The sequence below is a fragment of the Syngnathoides biaculeatus genome, chromosome 4 (assembly GCF_019802595.1).
Source record: "Syngnathoides biaculeatus isolate LvHL_M chromosome 4, ASM1980259v1, whole genome shotgun sequence".
NCBI classification, from domain to species: Eukaryota; Metazoa; Chordata; class Actinopteri; order Syngnathiformes; family Syngnathidae; genus Syngnathoides; species Syngnathoides biaculeatus.
This window is the reverse complement of record NC_084643.1, coordinates 2,754,899-2,773,185: the sequence shown is the minus strand read 5'-3', so window position 1 is coordinate 2,773,185 and position 18,287 is coordinate 2,754,899. Positions and strand designations below refer to the sequence as shown.

General features: G+C 45.9%; 1 protein-coding gene across 3 annotated transcripts in view; it reads left to right on the top strand.

Moving 5' to 3' along the window:
• The window catches only part of grk5l (G protein-coupled receptor kinase 5 like), a 39,954-nt gene that overhangs the window by 17,291 nt on the left and 4,376 nt on the right, over positions 1–18,287 (top strand). For 2 of the 3 annotated variants that reach the window (XM_061817701.1, XM_061817703.1), the window contains exons 2-13: positions 1,897–1,992; positions 2,737–2,849; positions 11,131–11,208; positions 11,304–11,401; positions 11,522–11,614; positions 13,972–14,035; positions 14,487–14,627; positions 14,722–14,912; positions 15,057–15,094; positions 16,407–16,496; positions 16,573–16,781; positions 16,857–16,994. In XM_061817701.1, the coding sequence (XP_061673685.1) occupies positions 1,897–1,992; positions 2,737–2,849; positions 11,131–11,208; positions 11,304–11,401; positions 11,522–11,614; positions 13,972–14,035; positions 14,487–14,627; positions 14,722–14,912; positions 15,057–15,094; positions 16,407–16,496; positions 16,573–16,781; positions 16,857–16,994 (1,349 nt within the window). The remainder of the gene's footprint in view (positions 1–1,896; positions 1,993–2,736; positions 2,850–11,130; positions 11,209–11,303; positions 11,402–11,521; positions 11,615–13,971; positions 14,036–14,486; positions 14,628–14,721; positions 14,913–15,056; positions 15,095–16,406; positions 16,497–16,572; positions 16,782–16,856; positions 16,995–18,287) is intronic. The other variant, XM_061817704.1, reaches the window with a different exon arrangement.

The window sequence follows — 18,287 nt, the reverse complement described above, 5'->3', positions numbered from 1 at the left end:
TAACACTACACATTATATATATTGCCACAAATGAGGTTTGATCGATAAGGAACTCTTGTCAATGTGCGTACAAGAAAATGTTAACATTCATTTTAACATTATCCATCCGTTTTCCTAGCCGCTTATCCTCATGAGGGTCACGGGGAGTTCTGGAGCCTATCCCAGCTGTCAACGGGCAGGAGGCGGCGTACATCCTGAACTGGTTGCCAGCCAATCGCAAGGCACATAGAGACAGACAGCTACACTCACAATCACACCTTGGGGAAATTTCTATTTCCAAATGTTCAAATAATGTTGCATGTTTATTAAAATCTGGGAGGAAATAGTTGCAGCGCTTGAAGTGTCTGCCCACCCACCCTGTGTAAAATTAAAGGTCACCTTCCATCAATTTATTTCATCCATCCATCCATTTTCTGACCGCTTATCCTCACGAGGGTTGCGGCGAGTGCTGGAGCCTATCCCAGCTGTCAATGGGCAGGAGGCGGCGTACACCCTGAACTGGTTGCCAGCCAATTGCAATCACACAATCTGTGTTAAATGTGTTACACAGAAATCCTAACGTACTCCAGCAAACACACTCGAATAGTCCATCCATCCATTTTCTTAGCCGCTTATCCACACGGGGATCAACGGAGGCAAGGTACATCCTGAACTGGTTTCCAGCCTATCGCACGGCACATAGGGACAAACAGCCGCACTCACAATCACACCTCGGGGCAATTTAGAGTGTCCAATTAATGTTGCATGTTTTTGGGATGTGAGAGGAAACCGGAGTGCCCGGAGAAAATCCACGCAGGGACGGGGAGAACATGCGAACTCCACACAGGGAGGGCCGGGATTGAGAACTGTGAGGCCAACGCTTTCCAGCCGACCCACCGTGCCGCCTATTTCAGTAAATCTTAGCTGTAATTCTCTTATGGTGTGGCAAAATAATTTCACACTCATCCACTCAAAATAAATGTGCAGTATATTTCTCACTGCGGAGAAATTGATGCGTTTATCGAGGTCAATAGACAGGAAGTTGCACCCAAACACAAAGGAACCTAAAGAAAACATGGCCGCCTCGGTGGAGGCCACAGAGGAATTAGTGATGAAGTGGAACAGCAGAGGAGGGGAGGGGAGGAAGCGGCGGTAATGCGAAGACAAAAGTGCTGAAGCTTTCCCTCGGAGGCTCCAGCATGACGCGCTGCCGCTCGCATTCCTGCTTTATTACTTAAAGATGTTTGCTTGTCACTGCTTTTCCTGTTCTCATGCTCGCAATATTGCGGCCTTTTTCCACTGCGCTTCGCAGCTGGAGGAATTCGCAGCGACTTCGACCGACGAGATAGCAATCAGAAGACAAACAAGACGCTGGACACGGTAGCGCTAATTGATTAAAAAAAAAAAAAAAAAAAGTAGTAGTCACAATTGGATAATACACAAGTTAATACAGGACCAAAAAAGAAAAACAATTAAAATAACGAGACAGTGAAGTGAGGGCGTGATTAATCCGCGGATTGATCACCTATATTGCACTAATCAACGATGACGTGGATGGTAATGATTTGGTGATGCAGAAGGAAGCCGATGCTTGATTATTCACAGCAGTGGAATCCAGTCTGGCAGTCACGTAATGGCCTCTGACGGGAAGTAAGAGCGTCGGGATAGGCTTCTATCTCTCGCACTCAGAAAAGTCCTCGGCGAGCCCTGAGACTTGGAGAGGAAGTGCAACGTAATTAATGAATTATATGCATATACAAGCTGAGACTATGATTTCATTCGACGGGGAGCTTGCAACGACCCCGCCCCGTCTCACGCTCGCTCGTCGTCCTTCCCTGGCCGCCGGCGGGCCTCGGTGTGCCCCCTACTAAGAAAACTTCTCGTTTTTTGTTTTTTTTTTTTTTGCTCTCGCTGCAGGTGGAGGAGGCAAGCGGAAAGGGAGGAGCAAAAAATGGAAGGAGATCCTTCGGTTCCCCCACATAAGTCAGTGCACTGAGCTGGGCAGCGGCATCGGTACGGTTTGTGCGCACGCGTGGGACAAAAGCATCAGTTCTCCAACGTCGGTTTTCGAATGAAAATGTTAAGATTATTTTTTTTGCTTCTGTTTTCGAACGAAAATCGGTACTCGAACGCCGCCGACAAAACTGGGAAACAACATATTGCGCGCGGCCAGACCGGCTGACCCACGACACGCTTTGTTGTGAATTCCCATGTTGCCGTAAAAAACACAGAAACCACATAATGCGCACGGCGCAAGCAGCTGACCCGCCCACGACGCGTTTTGTTATTGTCAATTCGAACGCCCCGTGAAAAAAACCCAGAATGTTTAAAATTTCAAATGTTTAAAGTTATTCTGCACTTTTGTTATTAAAAAAAAAAAAAGTTTACAAGGCTGGGGGCCTAGTCGCTACAGACACGGCAATGCACTCCAAACCTAGCGTACTCTACTACTAAAGCATACAGCTTAAGCAAAAAATAAATATATTTTTTTACATTTTTTTATATATAAAGCATTGCAACTATACATATATTTCTACTGTGCAGTTTATTATCAGGAAAAGCTTAAAAAATACTTTAAAAAGAATAATTTTTTTTTAGGCTTGAAACGCATTATTTCTTTTTCCATTCATTGTAATGGGAAATATTGATTCGGTTTTCGAACAATTCACTTCTCGAATCGTTTTCCGGAAGGGATTGTGGTCGAGAACCGAGGCATCACTGTACTGTGTAAAGTATTGTGTTTCTCTGTCTTTGTAGAGAAGGACTATGTCAGCATCTGTGAGAAGCAGCCTGTCGGAAGGCAGCTCTTCCGAGTTTACTGCGAGACCAGACCAAAACTGCAACGCTGCATTCAACTGCTGGATGCAATGGTACGCAGACATACGATGTAAATTCAGGGATGATCGCGTGAGTGCGTTCGAGTCCTGTCAAAGATGGAATGGCGCGTTCAAAATATCAACAGTCTCTTTTTATCTTCATCCGCATCCTTTCTACTCGTTAAAAGTCTTAAAGCTCCCCTTCCAACACGATTTTTCCATTTAATGTTGATCATCTTTTATGTCCTTTAATTGAGTTAGTTTGATTATTTTGGTTGGAAATGCCCAGAATGTCCTTTTTCAAGCTAGAATAGAATAATAAATAAAGCTGATTCTGATTCAATTTTGGGTTTCACGTGGATCGTCGCCGGCCGTAAGGGTCGTGGGGCGCAGTGGCAGGAAATGGGAATTCAAAATTTATTCATTCATTCATTCACCTTCCATTCCACTTATCCTCACAAAGGTTGCAGGGGTGCTGGAGCCCGTCGGAGAAATCTTCGGGCAGGAGGCGGGTTACCCCATGAACTGGTTGCCAGCCCCTCGCAGGGCACATACAAACAGACAACCAATCGCGCTCACATTAGCACCTACGGGCAATTTAGAGTCCTCAGAAACCTTCAAACACTAGCGCACCTACGACCCTCGAGGTCGGAGGTGCACATCAATGTGGCGCTAACGGAGCGAATCTTCAGTAAGTATTAATAACCCCTGCGAGCAAACTCTCGAAGGGACGCGAGTCTGAACGTTGCATCGAAGGATGCGATGTCGCTATCAATGCGTGGCCGCCCCGAGTAGATGGTGTAAGATCGACCAATCAGAGCCAAGCACGGTTGCATTTTTAAAGGGGAAATCCATGGAATATGTACTCTATTTTGACAACGTGATGTTAAATCCTCTCATTTAATATTGTTTTGAGAGTGTTCTGCCATTTTCACGAGTCACATGACCTCCGTGGGCGTATGTGACGTGTTACGTGCCGTTCCAAACGCTCGATTACATGGGACACCATTTATGCCCGGCGCCGATTTCTCGGATTTATCCTCATCTGATGAAGAAATAGTAGTATCGGTTGATCGGGAAGACGCAGGAATCCTTCCATACGCAGCCGTGAGCGGCTCTCCGCCGCTCGCTTGATCGGGAAGATGGAGGAATACTTCCATACATATTTGAACCTGTGGCTGTAAATAATGCTCAGCCCACGCCTCTGCCGCGAGCAAGCTCCGCCGCTCGGCTGTAAATAATGTTGAATATATTTGGATGGTTCTTCGGGGAGAATGACACAGAGTCTGACGAGCGACCTCATGGCCTCGCTGCTCCGTATGGAAATATTCCTCCGTTATCCCGATCAACCGATACTGCTATTTCTTCATCAGATGAAGATGAATCTGAGAAATCAGCGCCGGGCATAATGGTGTCCCATGGAATCGAACGTTTAGAACGGCACGTAACACGTCACATACTCCCACGTCGGTCATGTGACTCGCGAAAATGGCAGCGCCCTCTGAAAATTCGTAATTGTCGATAAAAATCTTCTCAAAAACACTATTCAATGAGAGGGGATTTAACGTCACATTGTCAAAATAGGGTACATATTACATGACCTATTGGATACATCATTAATGCAAACCACTGGATTTCTCCTTTCGGTAGGGAGTATCAGCGACCCAATCAGAACCAAGCTCATTTACATGTTGCATAATAAGGAAAAATCCAATTCTCTCAAATGCAGAGCAGGAAAGACCAAATTTAACAGTTTGAAAAAGGACATTCTGGGCATTTCCCACCAAAATGATCATACTAACTCAAGCAAAGGACATCAAAGATGATCAAATAATATAAATAGAAAAACAGTGACGGAAGGGGAGCTTTAAGACTTTTAACAAGTCGAATTTTTTAAAAAAAAGTTCAACCCGGTCATTGCGTAATTTGAGAGTGGAAACGAGGGGAACAGTTGCATCATTTTTCTTGGCATGCCATATTTTCACTTTTTGTGGCGGGGCAACTTCTTGGAGTCATGTCGTCATGGTGAAGTTGCCTGACAACCACAAGAGAGATAACGTGACGACCACAAATTTGTTTCGGGTGCTTAAGACTTCAATTACTGCAGAGATGGCGGGTTTGGGGGGAACACCAACTTTTTGCACTTGATCACAGCGCTGCCTGACACAGTGTCAGAGCAGACCAGTAACAAGAGTTGTGATTATTCCACAGAACCCCTTCTCCCCCCCAAAAATGTAGCCCACGTCACTTTCTGTTTGCGTCCAGACCAAATACCTCCCACTTGACACGTTTAAGTCTTTGTCTACGCTGAGGATATCTTTGCGGGTATGTGACCACAAAAAAGGCAGCATTGTTTCTCACACCGCCCCGTCCGATTCCGGCGTCCGATCCCTGCACGAGCACACACCTCCCTCCCTCCCACCTCCTCCTTCTGGCGCTGTCAACCCGCCGTAAAAGTGTGGGGGATCCCACTGTAAATGCGGCCTTGCCACATTTACTTCATCCTGCGGTTCTCTTCGTTGTAAACTCGACACGCAATAAAGCAGACCTGAGCGATTACAGCCACGCAGGTGCTCGGGAGCGAGACCAGACCCGTGCGCTCAGGAGGTTTTAATGTAGCTTAATAGTCACCCCTTCGTACTTCTTCAGTAAAATCACTTTGAAAATGAGCCGTGAAGCGGAGGAAGCTTGGCCATTTGGAAGCGGCTGAGCTTTTTACAGTTTGCGCGACGGAGGAAGGAATCTGTGCAGGGGTTCCGCGGGAAAGGGTGCGCCCCCTTTGTGCACGCGTGCAGGATCTCCCCTCGCTTCTAAAAGCTTAACAGGGCCGACTTTTCCACTGAGCTGAGCGTTTTTTAGAGTTAAGTTGAGCTCAGCCAAAGGTACAATTTGGTCAAGTGATTGAAGTTGTATCTGTTGTGCGTACTCATTTAAAGACCCAGTGTCATGAAAAGGATGATTTTTTTTAGTATGTTATTAATGGAAAAAAAGCCAGCCGGAATGGACCCATGCGTATTTTTTCACCACAAAACACGATTTTGATGTATATGACATTTTGTACCTCCCGCCATGAAAATCCTCTTGAGGGATTTGTTTTCGACAAGAACCAGGAAGTGACGTTAAGGGCAGTAGCGCACTCAAGCGGACTCATTTCTTTCTATTAGTTTTACCTGCGGGAAGGTAGCTTTTTTTTCCCCTTCGTGTTAGCCAAAATTCCGGCTCGTTGCATTGCTGGATATTGCTCGAACATTCGGGAGGATGGATTTACCCTTCATGAGTTTCCAAATGACCCGGTTCGTTGGGAAAAATGGATTGCACATGCGCAAACGACGAGAGCATCATGGGTTCCAAATGACAGGTAGGTGTGTATACAGCTACTAAAAAAAAAAAAAAAAAACAATAATTGGGGGGGAGGATTTAATCCTTTCAGAACGTAACAAAAGATCCGCATCCGTAAGTGAGAGGTGCTTAATGTGTCGATGTGCCCGACGGCGCCGTGTCCGCCGATCACGGCTTCGGCCGAGCTTCCGTGTCCCATAGTAGGCGGGCGGACCAGCCAGCGCCGAAGACGTGCCTCGCGGACAAACACGATTTCGTTCGGGTGGCTGATACGTACTGTCTGGGAGTCTGTTGTTAGTTAGAAGTGATCTGGATATCATCTCAATTTGGCTCGAAACGATAGGGTAGTATTGCCCCGGACACCTCACTCGATTGTGAAATGTTCTCTTCTTTGAAAAGAGCTTCCGTGTCCCATAGTAGGTGGGCGGATGAGCCGCCGCCGAAGCCGTGCCTCGCAGATGAGCACAGCTTCGGCCAAACTGGCTCCTACACACTGCCTGGCAGTCTGTCGTTAGTTAGAATTGATCCGCATATCATCTAAATATGGCTCGAAACGATAGGGTAACATTGCCCCGGTCACTTCACTCGGTTGGGAGATGTTCTCTTCTTCGAAAAGAGCTTCCGTGTCAGAAGGGGCGGGTGCGTCTCCCATAGTAGGGGCCACAGCGTGTTTTCAATGGCGAATGTCGTGGTGTGACATCACGGACAGAAGATGAGGGCAATATGGCGACCACTTGGATGTCGAATGACACTTCCGCGACTTTGCGCATGGATGACGCGCTCTCCGCTCATATTTATTTTTCCGCATAGACATTGAAGTGAATAATGTTATATGTATTTTTCATTTTAATATCTATTTTAGAATGTTTATAGGGATGACACTTGGGCTTTAACAATGTATTCACTGAGAGTGATGCGATTAAAAAAAAAAAAGAGAGAGTTTTACAGCAAATGTGCCTTAATTTGAGTTATTGTGTCACAACTGATACTGTGACGAATTCCTAATACTGTACTCTATGTTGTTCATCTCATGGACAGATGTATCTAATAATTTGGCTAGCGGCCGTATAAAAGTTGTATGTCCTTTGTGCCGGGTTCTGAAGTGTCAGTGACGCCGCTGCTTTTTAAAGCCTAAATCTCCGGGCTTATGTGCGTATGCGCTGTATGTATACATGTGTGCGTGTGTTTTATAGTGGAAAGATGCTGACGTAGGCGTGACACTCCAGGACCTCGAGGAATCCCGCCGTGTTTTCTGTGTGGTTGCCAGGCAACACAGGGCCTTGTCGGGGGGGGGGGGGCACTGAAAGACGGTGTCGGGGCCGGCGTGCGGCCCGCCGGGTGCCTTGTCGCCCTCCTCCCTGCCTTTTTTTTTTTTCTCGTGGAAAGTTAGAAGAGCTCGCTCTGAAATGCGTCAGAGAGGTTCGCAATGCGCAGGCTTTAGCAGACGCGCGTGTCTGCGTGAATGACAGCATATGGAATGACGCAAAGCCAAGCGGGCCATATGTTGTGGTGAGAATGACAGCAGCGCACGCATTCGGGGCCATATTTTCCCATCTGTGCGTTAGCTTTTTTTTTTTTGTTTGTTTGTTTTTTTTGAAGCGCCTAATCTTGCACCCCTTTCATATCCCGTCCATATTTCTGACACACCCTCTGCGCATAAGCGTTAAATGAACACAAAAACCGCAAAAAGGCATGATGTCCGAAGGCTGGATAGAAATCTTGGTTAATTTTATATAAACTTGTGAATGGTTTTGAAATCAGTGGAAAGAATAAAGCACACTTGATATTTGAAAATGTTTAGAGTGAAGAAAAAAAGTATTTGAACACCCTGCTATATTGCAACTTCTCCCACTTAGAAATCGTGGAGGGGTCTGAAATTTTCATCGTAGGTGCATGTCCACTGTGAGAGAGATCATCTACAAAGAAATATCCAGAAATCACAATGCATGATTTTTTAACGATTTATTTGTGTCATACAGCTGCAATTAAGGATTTGAACACTTGTCTATCAGCTAGAATTCACACTCTCAAAGACCTGTTAGTCCGTCTTTAAAAGTCGACCTCCGCTTCATGTATTATCCTGAATCAGATGCACCTGCGTGACATTGTTAGCTGCAAAAAGACACCTGTCCACCCCATACAATCACTAAGACTCTAACTTGTAACATGGCCAAGACCAAAGACCTGTCCAAGGACACCAGAGACAAAATTGTAAAACTCCCCACGGCTGGAATGGGCTACGGAGAAATTGCCAAGCAGCTTTCTAAAAAGAAAAATCCAGAAATCACAATGTATGATTTTTTTTTAAGAATTTATTTGTGTGATACAGCTGCAAATAAGTATTTGAACACCTGAGAAAACCAATGTTAATATTTGTTACAGTAGCCTTTGTTTGTAATTACAGTGGTCAGACATTTCCTGTAGTTCTTCACCAGGTTTGTACACACTGCAGGAGGGACTTTGGCCCACTCCTCCACACAGATCTTTTCAAGATCAGACAGGTTTCTGGACTGTCGCTGAGAAACACGGAGTTTCACCTCCCTCCAAAGATTTTCTATTGGGTTTAGGTCTGGAGAATGGCTAGGCAACGCCAGAACCTTGGTATGCTTCTTACGGAGCCACTCCTTGGTTTTCCTGGTTGTGTGCTTCGGGTCATTGTCATGTTGAAAGACTCAGCCATGACCCATCTTCAATGCTCTGACTGAGGGAATTGAACACAGGATGTTCAAATACTTTTTTTACTTCACTGTATATAGAGGATGCAGTGTGTAGAAAGTCAGTCGGGACGCGTGGAACGCTCCAGCTACACTTAAAATGTAATATTCACCCTTACGCAGTAACAATGAATTGAAATGTTACAATCAGCGGAAGCCCTGCGCTTGTTTATCTTGAAGGGTTTTAAAGGTTTTTCAGGCCTATTTAATCCAGTAAATGAAATATTCTGGAGCACTTCATTTATTACAGCCTCTGAAGTGATGAAGAGAAAACGTGCGAACGTCAACGGTGACCTCATTTGACAGGAAATGCGCACAATTTTGTGCATATCTGTGTCAACGACAGACTTAAGTCAACAGAAAAGTGCAAAAGTGCGCGCCTTTGCCCTCTTTCGCACATGGGAAAAGGTGGCCTGTCGTGACTCAATGGAAGTTGAATGCGTCAGCAACAGCCATGCCCAAAAATCGGATTGACTCTTCATCAACGATACTCTTTATTGTGGTTTTGTGTGAATGTGAAACTGCAAATATGAGTTGCGTGTCTTTCAGTGAGCCACAATACATCTTATCCCTCATGTTCATGTGCTTCATAAGTAGACCTGCAACCTTTATTTAGTACTAAATCCATTTTTCCCCTCCACTAAATCCGTGAAACCAGTACATGGCGAATCGAGTCACATGTACTCACAATAGTCTCTTGTAGGGATGATTCAGTGAATTAATTGAATCATCCATCCATTTTCAAGACCGCTTATCCAGGTTAGGGTCAAGGGTCTGCTGGAGCCTATCTCACCTGACTTCAGGCAAAATGCAGACTGTGCCCTGAACTGGTCGCCAGTCAGATATCGATAGTGTCACTGAGTGGGAACCGAACCCACGGTGCCTGCACCAAAGTCAGGCGAGTGTACCACTGCACAGTTGGTCACTTGAATAATATTTCACTTGAAATAGTTTTTGCGATGGTATGCATAGCAATTTGAATGAAGTTCAAGAGAACAGCAACAGGCCTCTTATTCCAGGTTCTTAAATAGAAATAATTCAGACAAGAGGCAGACGTCAGTGAGGGGACTTGAATGGTGCTGGTGCGCTGAGCAAATCGGGAATTGGTGTGTCGGGAACCAACGGCGCGGGGGCCGACCCAAATGCAGGACTTCGAGGCAGAGACATAATGTTCAATGTGGCTTATTCCGGAAACTGGTCGATACCAAAAAGCAGTCCAAAACAAGGCAGAGGCACAGAAACGCTAGGCTAGGCGGGATCCAAAAGACATATGGCAAGGTCCGATGACTATGAGGCAAACTAACAAACTTAACGGGACATGATCAAACAAAAGGGCACAGAATCGGTGTGACTAGGGTTACTCTAACTTACGCATAAAAGCGGAGAGTCCCACGGGCAGTGAATCCAACTCACTAACACAAGGAAACGAACTGGCAACTGCTAGTGACAAAACTCCAAACTTAAATACGTACATGGTCTAATGAGAGTCCAAATGGAAAAAAGCTGTGACAGGTGTCAGAGGTGACGCCGCCCAGAGCAGTGGCCTGGCCACACCCACTCTTGGCAGTGGCCAAGCCTTGCTCATGACATGGTGCCTTGCTCCAGGGCATTTTGGAACCTGTATCTCACCAGCAACTCATCCCAGTCGTTTTGGGGTTTTTGGCTTTTCACAGGGAATCTTGAACTTGCAGCCCTTGAGCCCCTAACAAAATTTCGGATAAAACTGCGCTTCTGCCAACCGTCCCTTTAATTTCACACACATTAAAAAAAAAGCTTGATCAGAGATTCAAACCAAGAACCTTTGATTTGCAGATGCGCAAGTAGCATGCACCGCTGCGCCGACCACTCGCATCTCTTAGCAAAAAAAGTTCTGTTCGGTTCTGTTGTCGAGGGCTTGAATCCAACATTCCTGTGTGGTGTTCTCCTCGTGCTTGTGTGGGTTTTCCCCGGGTACTTCCTCCTGCATTTCAAAAGCATTGATGAATGAAGACTAAATTGTCTGTAGGTGCCCTGACAATGGCCTCATCTCCGTGACGTGGGGGACGGTAAACGCAAGAGAAAATTAGGGAATAAACTCTTTCGGAATTTAGAAATTAAACGAGTTTCCCATGTACTTTGAGGCCTTTGGGATACTCTAGGATAAGATGTATCATTTCATGAATCCATCTATTTTTTTTTTTTTTTTGAAGCTCTTGAGTTGTTTACACCTTTCGACGTTGGTACTGCAGCATGGTAGAACACATCTGGATGTTGACGGTGATGCGATTTATTTGCTCGCACAGGAAGATTACGAGGTGACGCCTGATGAAAAACGAAAAAGCAGAGGGGACCAGATTATCAAGACCTTCCTTTCCAAACAAGTCAGTTAATTCCCCGTATTTCTCTCGAATCGTTCTTCATAAAAGTGCCGTACAATGAATGCGTAGACTGAGGAGTATTTTCTACGTCGATGTAGTCGCCCGAGCGTGTGGACATCGCGGAGGCCTTTGCAGATCAGTGCCGAGAGAACCTGGAGCTCAGTCCGTGTAAGGAGATCTTCAGCAACTGCCGCAAGTGAGTCACCTCTCCACCTGCGTGTCTACTTGTCGTCCTCACCTGACCTCGCCCGCTCCCGTTCTACACGTACAGCGTACGCTGCTCTGGCTTATTTGTCGGATTTCTTCTGTGTTGCAGAGCAGTCCACGACTACTTGAGCGGGGCACCGTTCGCAGATTTTGAGAACAGCATGTATTTTGACCGCTTCCTGCAGTGGAAGATGTTGGAGAGGTCAGTGCTTAAGCCGACGACTACATTGAGGGGTTTTGTTTCTTTGTTTGTTTGGGTTTTTTTTGATCTGGTTATGGCTAACAGTAATCGTCACTTGTCGACAATACAATAAAGTATGAATTGTATTCACTGTTGGGTTTAAACCCAACCGCTTGACTAAATATGGATATGAAGGAACAGAAGAGGTCTTCAATTGAGGTTCGGCTGACCAGCTGCAACTCCAACCCCCGTTCTGAGTCAGCCTTACCGGTGTCCCCCTTTTTATCAGTTTCTCAAGACAAAAGGTTACAAGATTACAAAACAAATGGAGGAACAGATGGTAATAACAACACAAAGATGAATACTAAAGTAAACATTTCTTCAAAGCTGCAGCATTGTCCTAATAAACCTGCTACAGATCAGCAGGTTTATGATTTACAGCATGTTTATGGTGTTGAGGAATATCTTAGATTAGATCAGAAATGAGCTCATTAGAGGAATAGTCAAAGTTGGATGTTTTGGAGACAAGGTTGAAGAGAGCAGACTTTGACGGTTTGGACATGTGCAGAGACGAGAGAAAGTGAGTATATTGGTAGAAGGGTGCTGAGGAGGGAGCTGCCGGGCAAAAGAGCGAAGAAAAGGTGGATGGATGTTGTGAGGAAGGACATGAGGGCAGTGAGTGTTATGAAACGCTGTGGCGACCGCTAACGGGACATGCCGAAAGGAAAAGAAGAAGAAGAAGAAGAGTGTCTGCTTTGAAGTCAGCAAGGGGGTGCATCACCCCCAAGATGTCGCTGGGTCACACTCCGGGTCACGCTATGGGTCACACTCGGGGTCACACGGCCGCCGCAAAGAGAACGATTCCAAAGCAAATGCATGATAAAACAATGAATCTAACATTCACCATGAAAAGTTAAATACAGTCATTTTCTGACTTGCCCCTCCCCCATGTTCCAGATAACTGTGAATAGGTGAGGTTCTTCAAAATAAAACAACACCAAAAATTCTGTCACAATTCAAATGCCCTCCTGTCTCATTAGTGTAATAGTTTTTTTGTTTGTTTGTTTGCTTTTTCCAGACTATCCACCCCGACTTGTTCTTTTATGTCACGCTTCTTTTCACGATGTTGTCTTTTTTGGTCAACTGTCAAGTTGTTTTGAAATTGAAGTGAGAAATACATAAGTTAACCAAATCGTTCCTCTATTCAGCATCAAAACTCAAGGGCTTCAATTAATAAAATAAAACACAAATAAGCGTACAGAACAAGTTCCAGTTTGCTTTACTAATCAGATGTTGTAAAGAATGTGGCATGGTGGGGCAGCTGGTAAAGCGTTGGCCTCGCATTTCTGAGGTCCCGGGTTCAATCCCGGACTTGCCTGTGTGGAGTTTGCATGTTCTCCCCGTGCCTGCGTGGGTTTTCTCCGGGCACTCCGGTTTCCTCCCACATCTCAAAAACATGCAACATTAATTGGACCCTCTAAATTGCCCATAGGTGTGATTGTGAGTGTGGCTGTTTGTCTCCATGTGCCTTGCAATTGGCTGGCAACCAGTTCTGTGTGTACCCGGCCTCCTGCCCGTTGACAGCTGGGATAGGCTCCAGGACTCCCCGCGACCCTCGTGATGATAAGCAGCAAAGAAAATGGATGTATGGGTGTTGTGAAGATGGACCAGCATAATGTGGAGCAGTTTTTGCCAGCCACTATTTCGGGTGCAGTGGAACAGTACCCAAAGCCAAACACACGGCAGACTTGTCGAACGATCGTCAGAATCACTTCAGTTTGGAGTGGCAAGAACACCAAGACGAAACATATTCTCTACGTTCTTGTCATTTTAACGAGGCAAAAATAAAAACAGTAGTTGCTCAAATACAGTCTGTGGATCTAGAATTGTAAACCTGTTTGAGTTTCTGCAATGCACCCGACAGAATCAAAATGGACATCTTTCTCCCTAAACCAGGAATCGGCCCGCTAACTAATAAACAGACACGCATGCAAAAAGAGAACAGTGCTCCAACATTTGGTTCCGGGTAAAAAGTCGCCTTCCGTTAACAGGCAAAAAAAAAAAAAAAAAAAATGTGAGACGCGACAAGCTGGTTTTCCAAGGCAGCTGCTGATTCGTGGATGCTCCGAATAGGAGTTGATCGCTCTTGGCAGGGACATCTGCGATGCAGAGCGAGGCGAGTAAACAGCAGGCTCTCAGTGCATCCTCGATCACATCCGTTGTCTGGAAAGTCAAATTGCACACGAGAGGCCCCACCCCGTGCACAGGAAACAGACTCAGGATGGTATTGAGTTCTGCGGATAACATCTCTGGCCCAATCAATACCGCGGTATATGAGCATGTATTAATGGGTTTTCCCCGTGTCTGTGTTTTGTCAGGCAACCCATCACGAAAGACACGTTTAGACAGTACCGAGTCCTGGGGAAGGGAGGATTTGGAGAGGTGAGAGAGACCGCTTTGTCAGACGCTGTATGGGCAACGGTAATGAGACTCCACAAAAGGTAAAACAAATCAAAACACGGCACACAAACGTGGACAATTCTGGAGATACTTTCCACGGGGATTCGCGGGAAATGAATGTGAGGTCGTCGTCACCGATGTGGGACGAGAGTCACAGTCTTTCTTGTGGAAATCCCAAAGATGCTTCATAATATTGATGGATTGTTCCACTGCAAACTCATCCAAACAAACGTCAATGGGCCTTGCTTTCCACAACACTCTTCCCGCAAGGTTGAAGGCAAAGAATTGCTCGAAATGCGTTGGTGAGATTCCGAAATCCCAAATTGAGTCCGAGGCTTTGTCTCAGTACCTTCGTCCGTGAAATAAGATGACGCACGTATGGATTGCGACGTGAATCCCGTTGTGCGATGTACTTCTGGTTCGTCTCGCTCAGGTGTGTGCCTGTCAGGTTCGAGCCACGGGAAAGATGTATGCCTGCAAGAAGCTGGAGAAGAAGAGGATCAAGAAAAGGAAAGGAGAGTCCATGGCCCTCAACGAAAAGCAGATCTTGGAGAAAGTCAACAGTAGATTTGTTGTGAGTAAAGATTTGACAGCCACTTCTCTCTGGTTTGGATCCCGTGCATCAACAGCCACTTTCACGGCCCCCTTTACCCCCCGCCGGTGTGTAGGTGAGTTTGGCCTACGCGTACGAGACCAAAGACGCTCTCTGTCTGGTGCTGACCATCATGAATGGCGGAGACCTGAAGTTTCACATCTACAACATGGGCACGCCAGGCTTCGACAAAGACAGGGTCCAGTTTTATGCTGCTCAGATCTGTTGCGGTCTCAAGCATCTTCATCGAGAATCCATTGTCTACAGGTATCAATCTACAGACTAGGTTCAATGTTCAGTTTAGACATGTATGGAAATATCCACCGAAAATGAAGCCAGAAGTTGGTCATAATGGAACTTGCTGAAAGACATTTAACCAATTTTTTTGTTGTTTTTTTTTTTTTTTTGTAGAGATTTAAAACCGGAGAACATCCTACTTGATGACAACGGTGGGTTTTAAGCATAATCAGCTCAGATCTCTGTTTTGAGTGTGAGTGTTGAGTTGATCGTAGTTTCTGTATGGACTTTTCTGATGGCGACCTTAAGCTCCGCCCCCTTAGGAATGCCCCACAAGCTTTCAAAATGGTGATTGAACAGAACATGTTTGAAGTCGATTCTCTATCGCGTATACCAGATAATATTGGGGTATGTTTTTTGCCAAATGGGTCAGACTTGTCCAAGAGAGTTCTACAGAGAGGTTTCAACTATTTCACGCAAGGATATGTACACGGAATGAAGATTTTGGACGGAGAATGACGGAATGTCAAAGTTAGAGCGAAACGTTGGCGATCGATGCGAAAAAGTTTGATGCCTCACAAACTTCATATTGAAATCCAACAAGATAAAATAGTGGATTTGTACTGCGCATGTAAAGCGGGGTGAGCGGGGTACTTTTTACTTGGAAACATCACGAGTAGTATCATTGTAGTCTTTGTAAGTGAGTGGATGTATTCATTTGAATGGGCTCGTAATGGAACCCAGTGCTCTGTCTTAAAAGTCCGATAAGATAAAAATGGGAAAATAGACATTTCTCTTGCATGACATCACGCATTACGTATCACAAACCCGACTCTTCGGCATAAAACATTACACACTTAATTCAGCAGGTCAGTGATACACTAATGAAGTGAAAGTTGTTCTCCTGCAATGTCTAAAGCACTGATAATAATGAAATCAAACTCAGAGAAGTTACTTCTCACTCACTTATCTTCGAACATAGAGCCTTGTGTTTGTTGATATTCTTCAGATTTGGTTTTACGTGCGCTCTTCCGCGAGCCTTCATCCATCGTAGACACTTCGTCAACTGTGTTTTAGGCTTTGGAAAATGAATCGAGCGGGCCCCTTGTAACCTCGCAAGATATCTTTCATCAGAATTGGACCTTCCCCAAGCGGATCTGAAGACCATTTTCTTCATAATATTAACTTTTCCAAGCGCACGCTACTGACAACCAGCATTGCTTATGGGACAATACGGCGAGAGGGGCGTGTCAAGCCCGGGGTTAAGACGATGCGGCTATTTGATTGGCTGTTATTGTACGAGTGCTTGGCGGGTCGAAAAGGTCCATTATGGCCGTTAGTCTGCATGTCCCGTGAGGACAAGTGGTACAGATCAAAAGACGGATATTTGTATTGTCATATCAGGAAATAAGAAATTATCACAGTATCCAATGGTGATGTCAGACTTTGTTTTTTGTTTTGTTTTGTTGCAACCAATGTGAGTTGTATAATGACAGCATCGGCGTTGTTTTTATTGCACTTCAGGACACATCCGCATTTCTGACCTGGGCCTCGCCATTAAAGTGCCTGAAGGGGAGATGATCAGAGGAAGGGTGGGCACGGTGGGCTACATGGGTGAGCGTCGCTCTGATTGACATCTTGCTCACACCTGCAAATTGCTCGTTTGAATACCCCTTTTGTTCCTGTTTAGCTCCAGAAGTAATCAACAATGAAAAGTACGGAATGAGTCCCGACTGGTGGGGGCTGGGCTGCCTCGTGTACGAGATGACGGCGGGGCGATCGCCCTTCCGTGCCCGCAAAGAGCGAGTGAAGCGGGAGGAGGTGGAGAGGAGGGTGCAGGAGGAAGAGGAGGAGTACAGCGACAAGTTTACAGAGGACACCAAGGAAATCTGCAGAAGGGTGAGGACTGGAGGCAAAGAGGTTGCCGTGCCGACGGAATGGACGCTGAATAAGGTAGCGGTGCATCTCTCCTAGCTGCTCACCAAAGACCCAAAGCAGAGGCTGGGTTGCCACGGGGACAGAGCGGCCGGCGTCAAGGCCCACGCCTTCTTCAAAAACATCAACTTCAAGAGGCTGGAAGCTGGAATAGTGGAGCCTCCTTTTGTGCCTGATGTGAGTAGTCTTGCCCTGTTCCTGGCGCCATAACGCACTCCATCGTTAAGCTTAAAAGCAAGCTTCTTTTTTCTTGAGATGCAGTTGCCGACGCACATTTCAGGCATTTGTTGAAGCCGGTAGAAGAGTACAACACATAAAGACACTTACGCATGAGCTGCTGTGAGCCACAGCTCACCGCCGGGCACTCACACAACGGCTGTCAGACGTCACGCCGCACCCCGGCAAGCCCGACTTCTTAAAGCGCACACACTACAATGTGTACAGTATTTTCAATACATTTGAGACTTGCACTTTTTTTGTGCCTGTTCAAATTGTTTGCAACGTGTTTAAATTTTTTTTTTAACTAACTATAAATAAGTCTGTTTAAAGCACAAGTGTCCTCCCTATAAACATTCTAAAATAGATATTGTAATGAAAAATACGTAGAACATTATTCACTTCAATGTCTATACGAAAAAATAAATATGAGCGGAGAGCACATCCCCCATGAGCAAAGTTGCGGAAGTGTCATTCGACATCCAAGTGGTCGCCAAATTGGCTGCATTTACTGCCCGTGACGTCACGCTGGGACATTCGCCATTGTAAACACGCTTTGACCCCTACTGTGGGAGACGAACACGCCCCTTCTGATGCGGAAGTGAAGTGTCCGGAGCAATATTACCCTATATTTTCCAGCCATATTTAGATGATCTGCGGATCACGGACAAACCGCATGCGCCAAACCACCTCCCCGACCCATTCCACCTCCGCGATGAACGGCCCCCGTGGCCGCGGGCGACGAAGGCGCGGCCAAACCACCTCCTCGTCCGATCCACCTCCACACGGCGTAGATGAGCCACCCCGGCCAAAGCCGTGATCGGTGGACACGGCGCCAACGGGCACATTGACACATTAGAACCCCTGTCTTAAATACATACAGATTCGCCGCCGTCCGTGCAGCAGCCCGACACCGTGCGACGCGCACATCGACATATTTCGTACGCGAATCTTTTGTTACGTTATGATAGACGGATTACTTGGTCCCCCCCCAACTATTTTTTTTTTAAATAGCTCTATACGCACCTACCTGTCATTTGGAACCCACAAAGCTCTCGTCTTTTGCACCTGTGCAATCCATTTTTCACAACGAACCGGGTCTTTTGAAAAGCATGAGGAATGAATCCATCCTCCTGAATGTTGGAGCAATATCCAGCAGTACAACGAGCCGCCATTTTGGCTAACACGAAGGAACGACGAGCTACCTTCCAGCAGGTAAAACTAGTAGAAACATACGAGACCACTTGAGTGGGC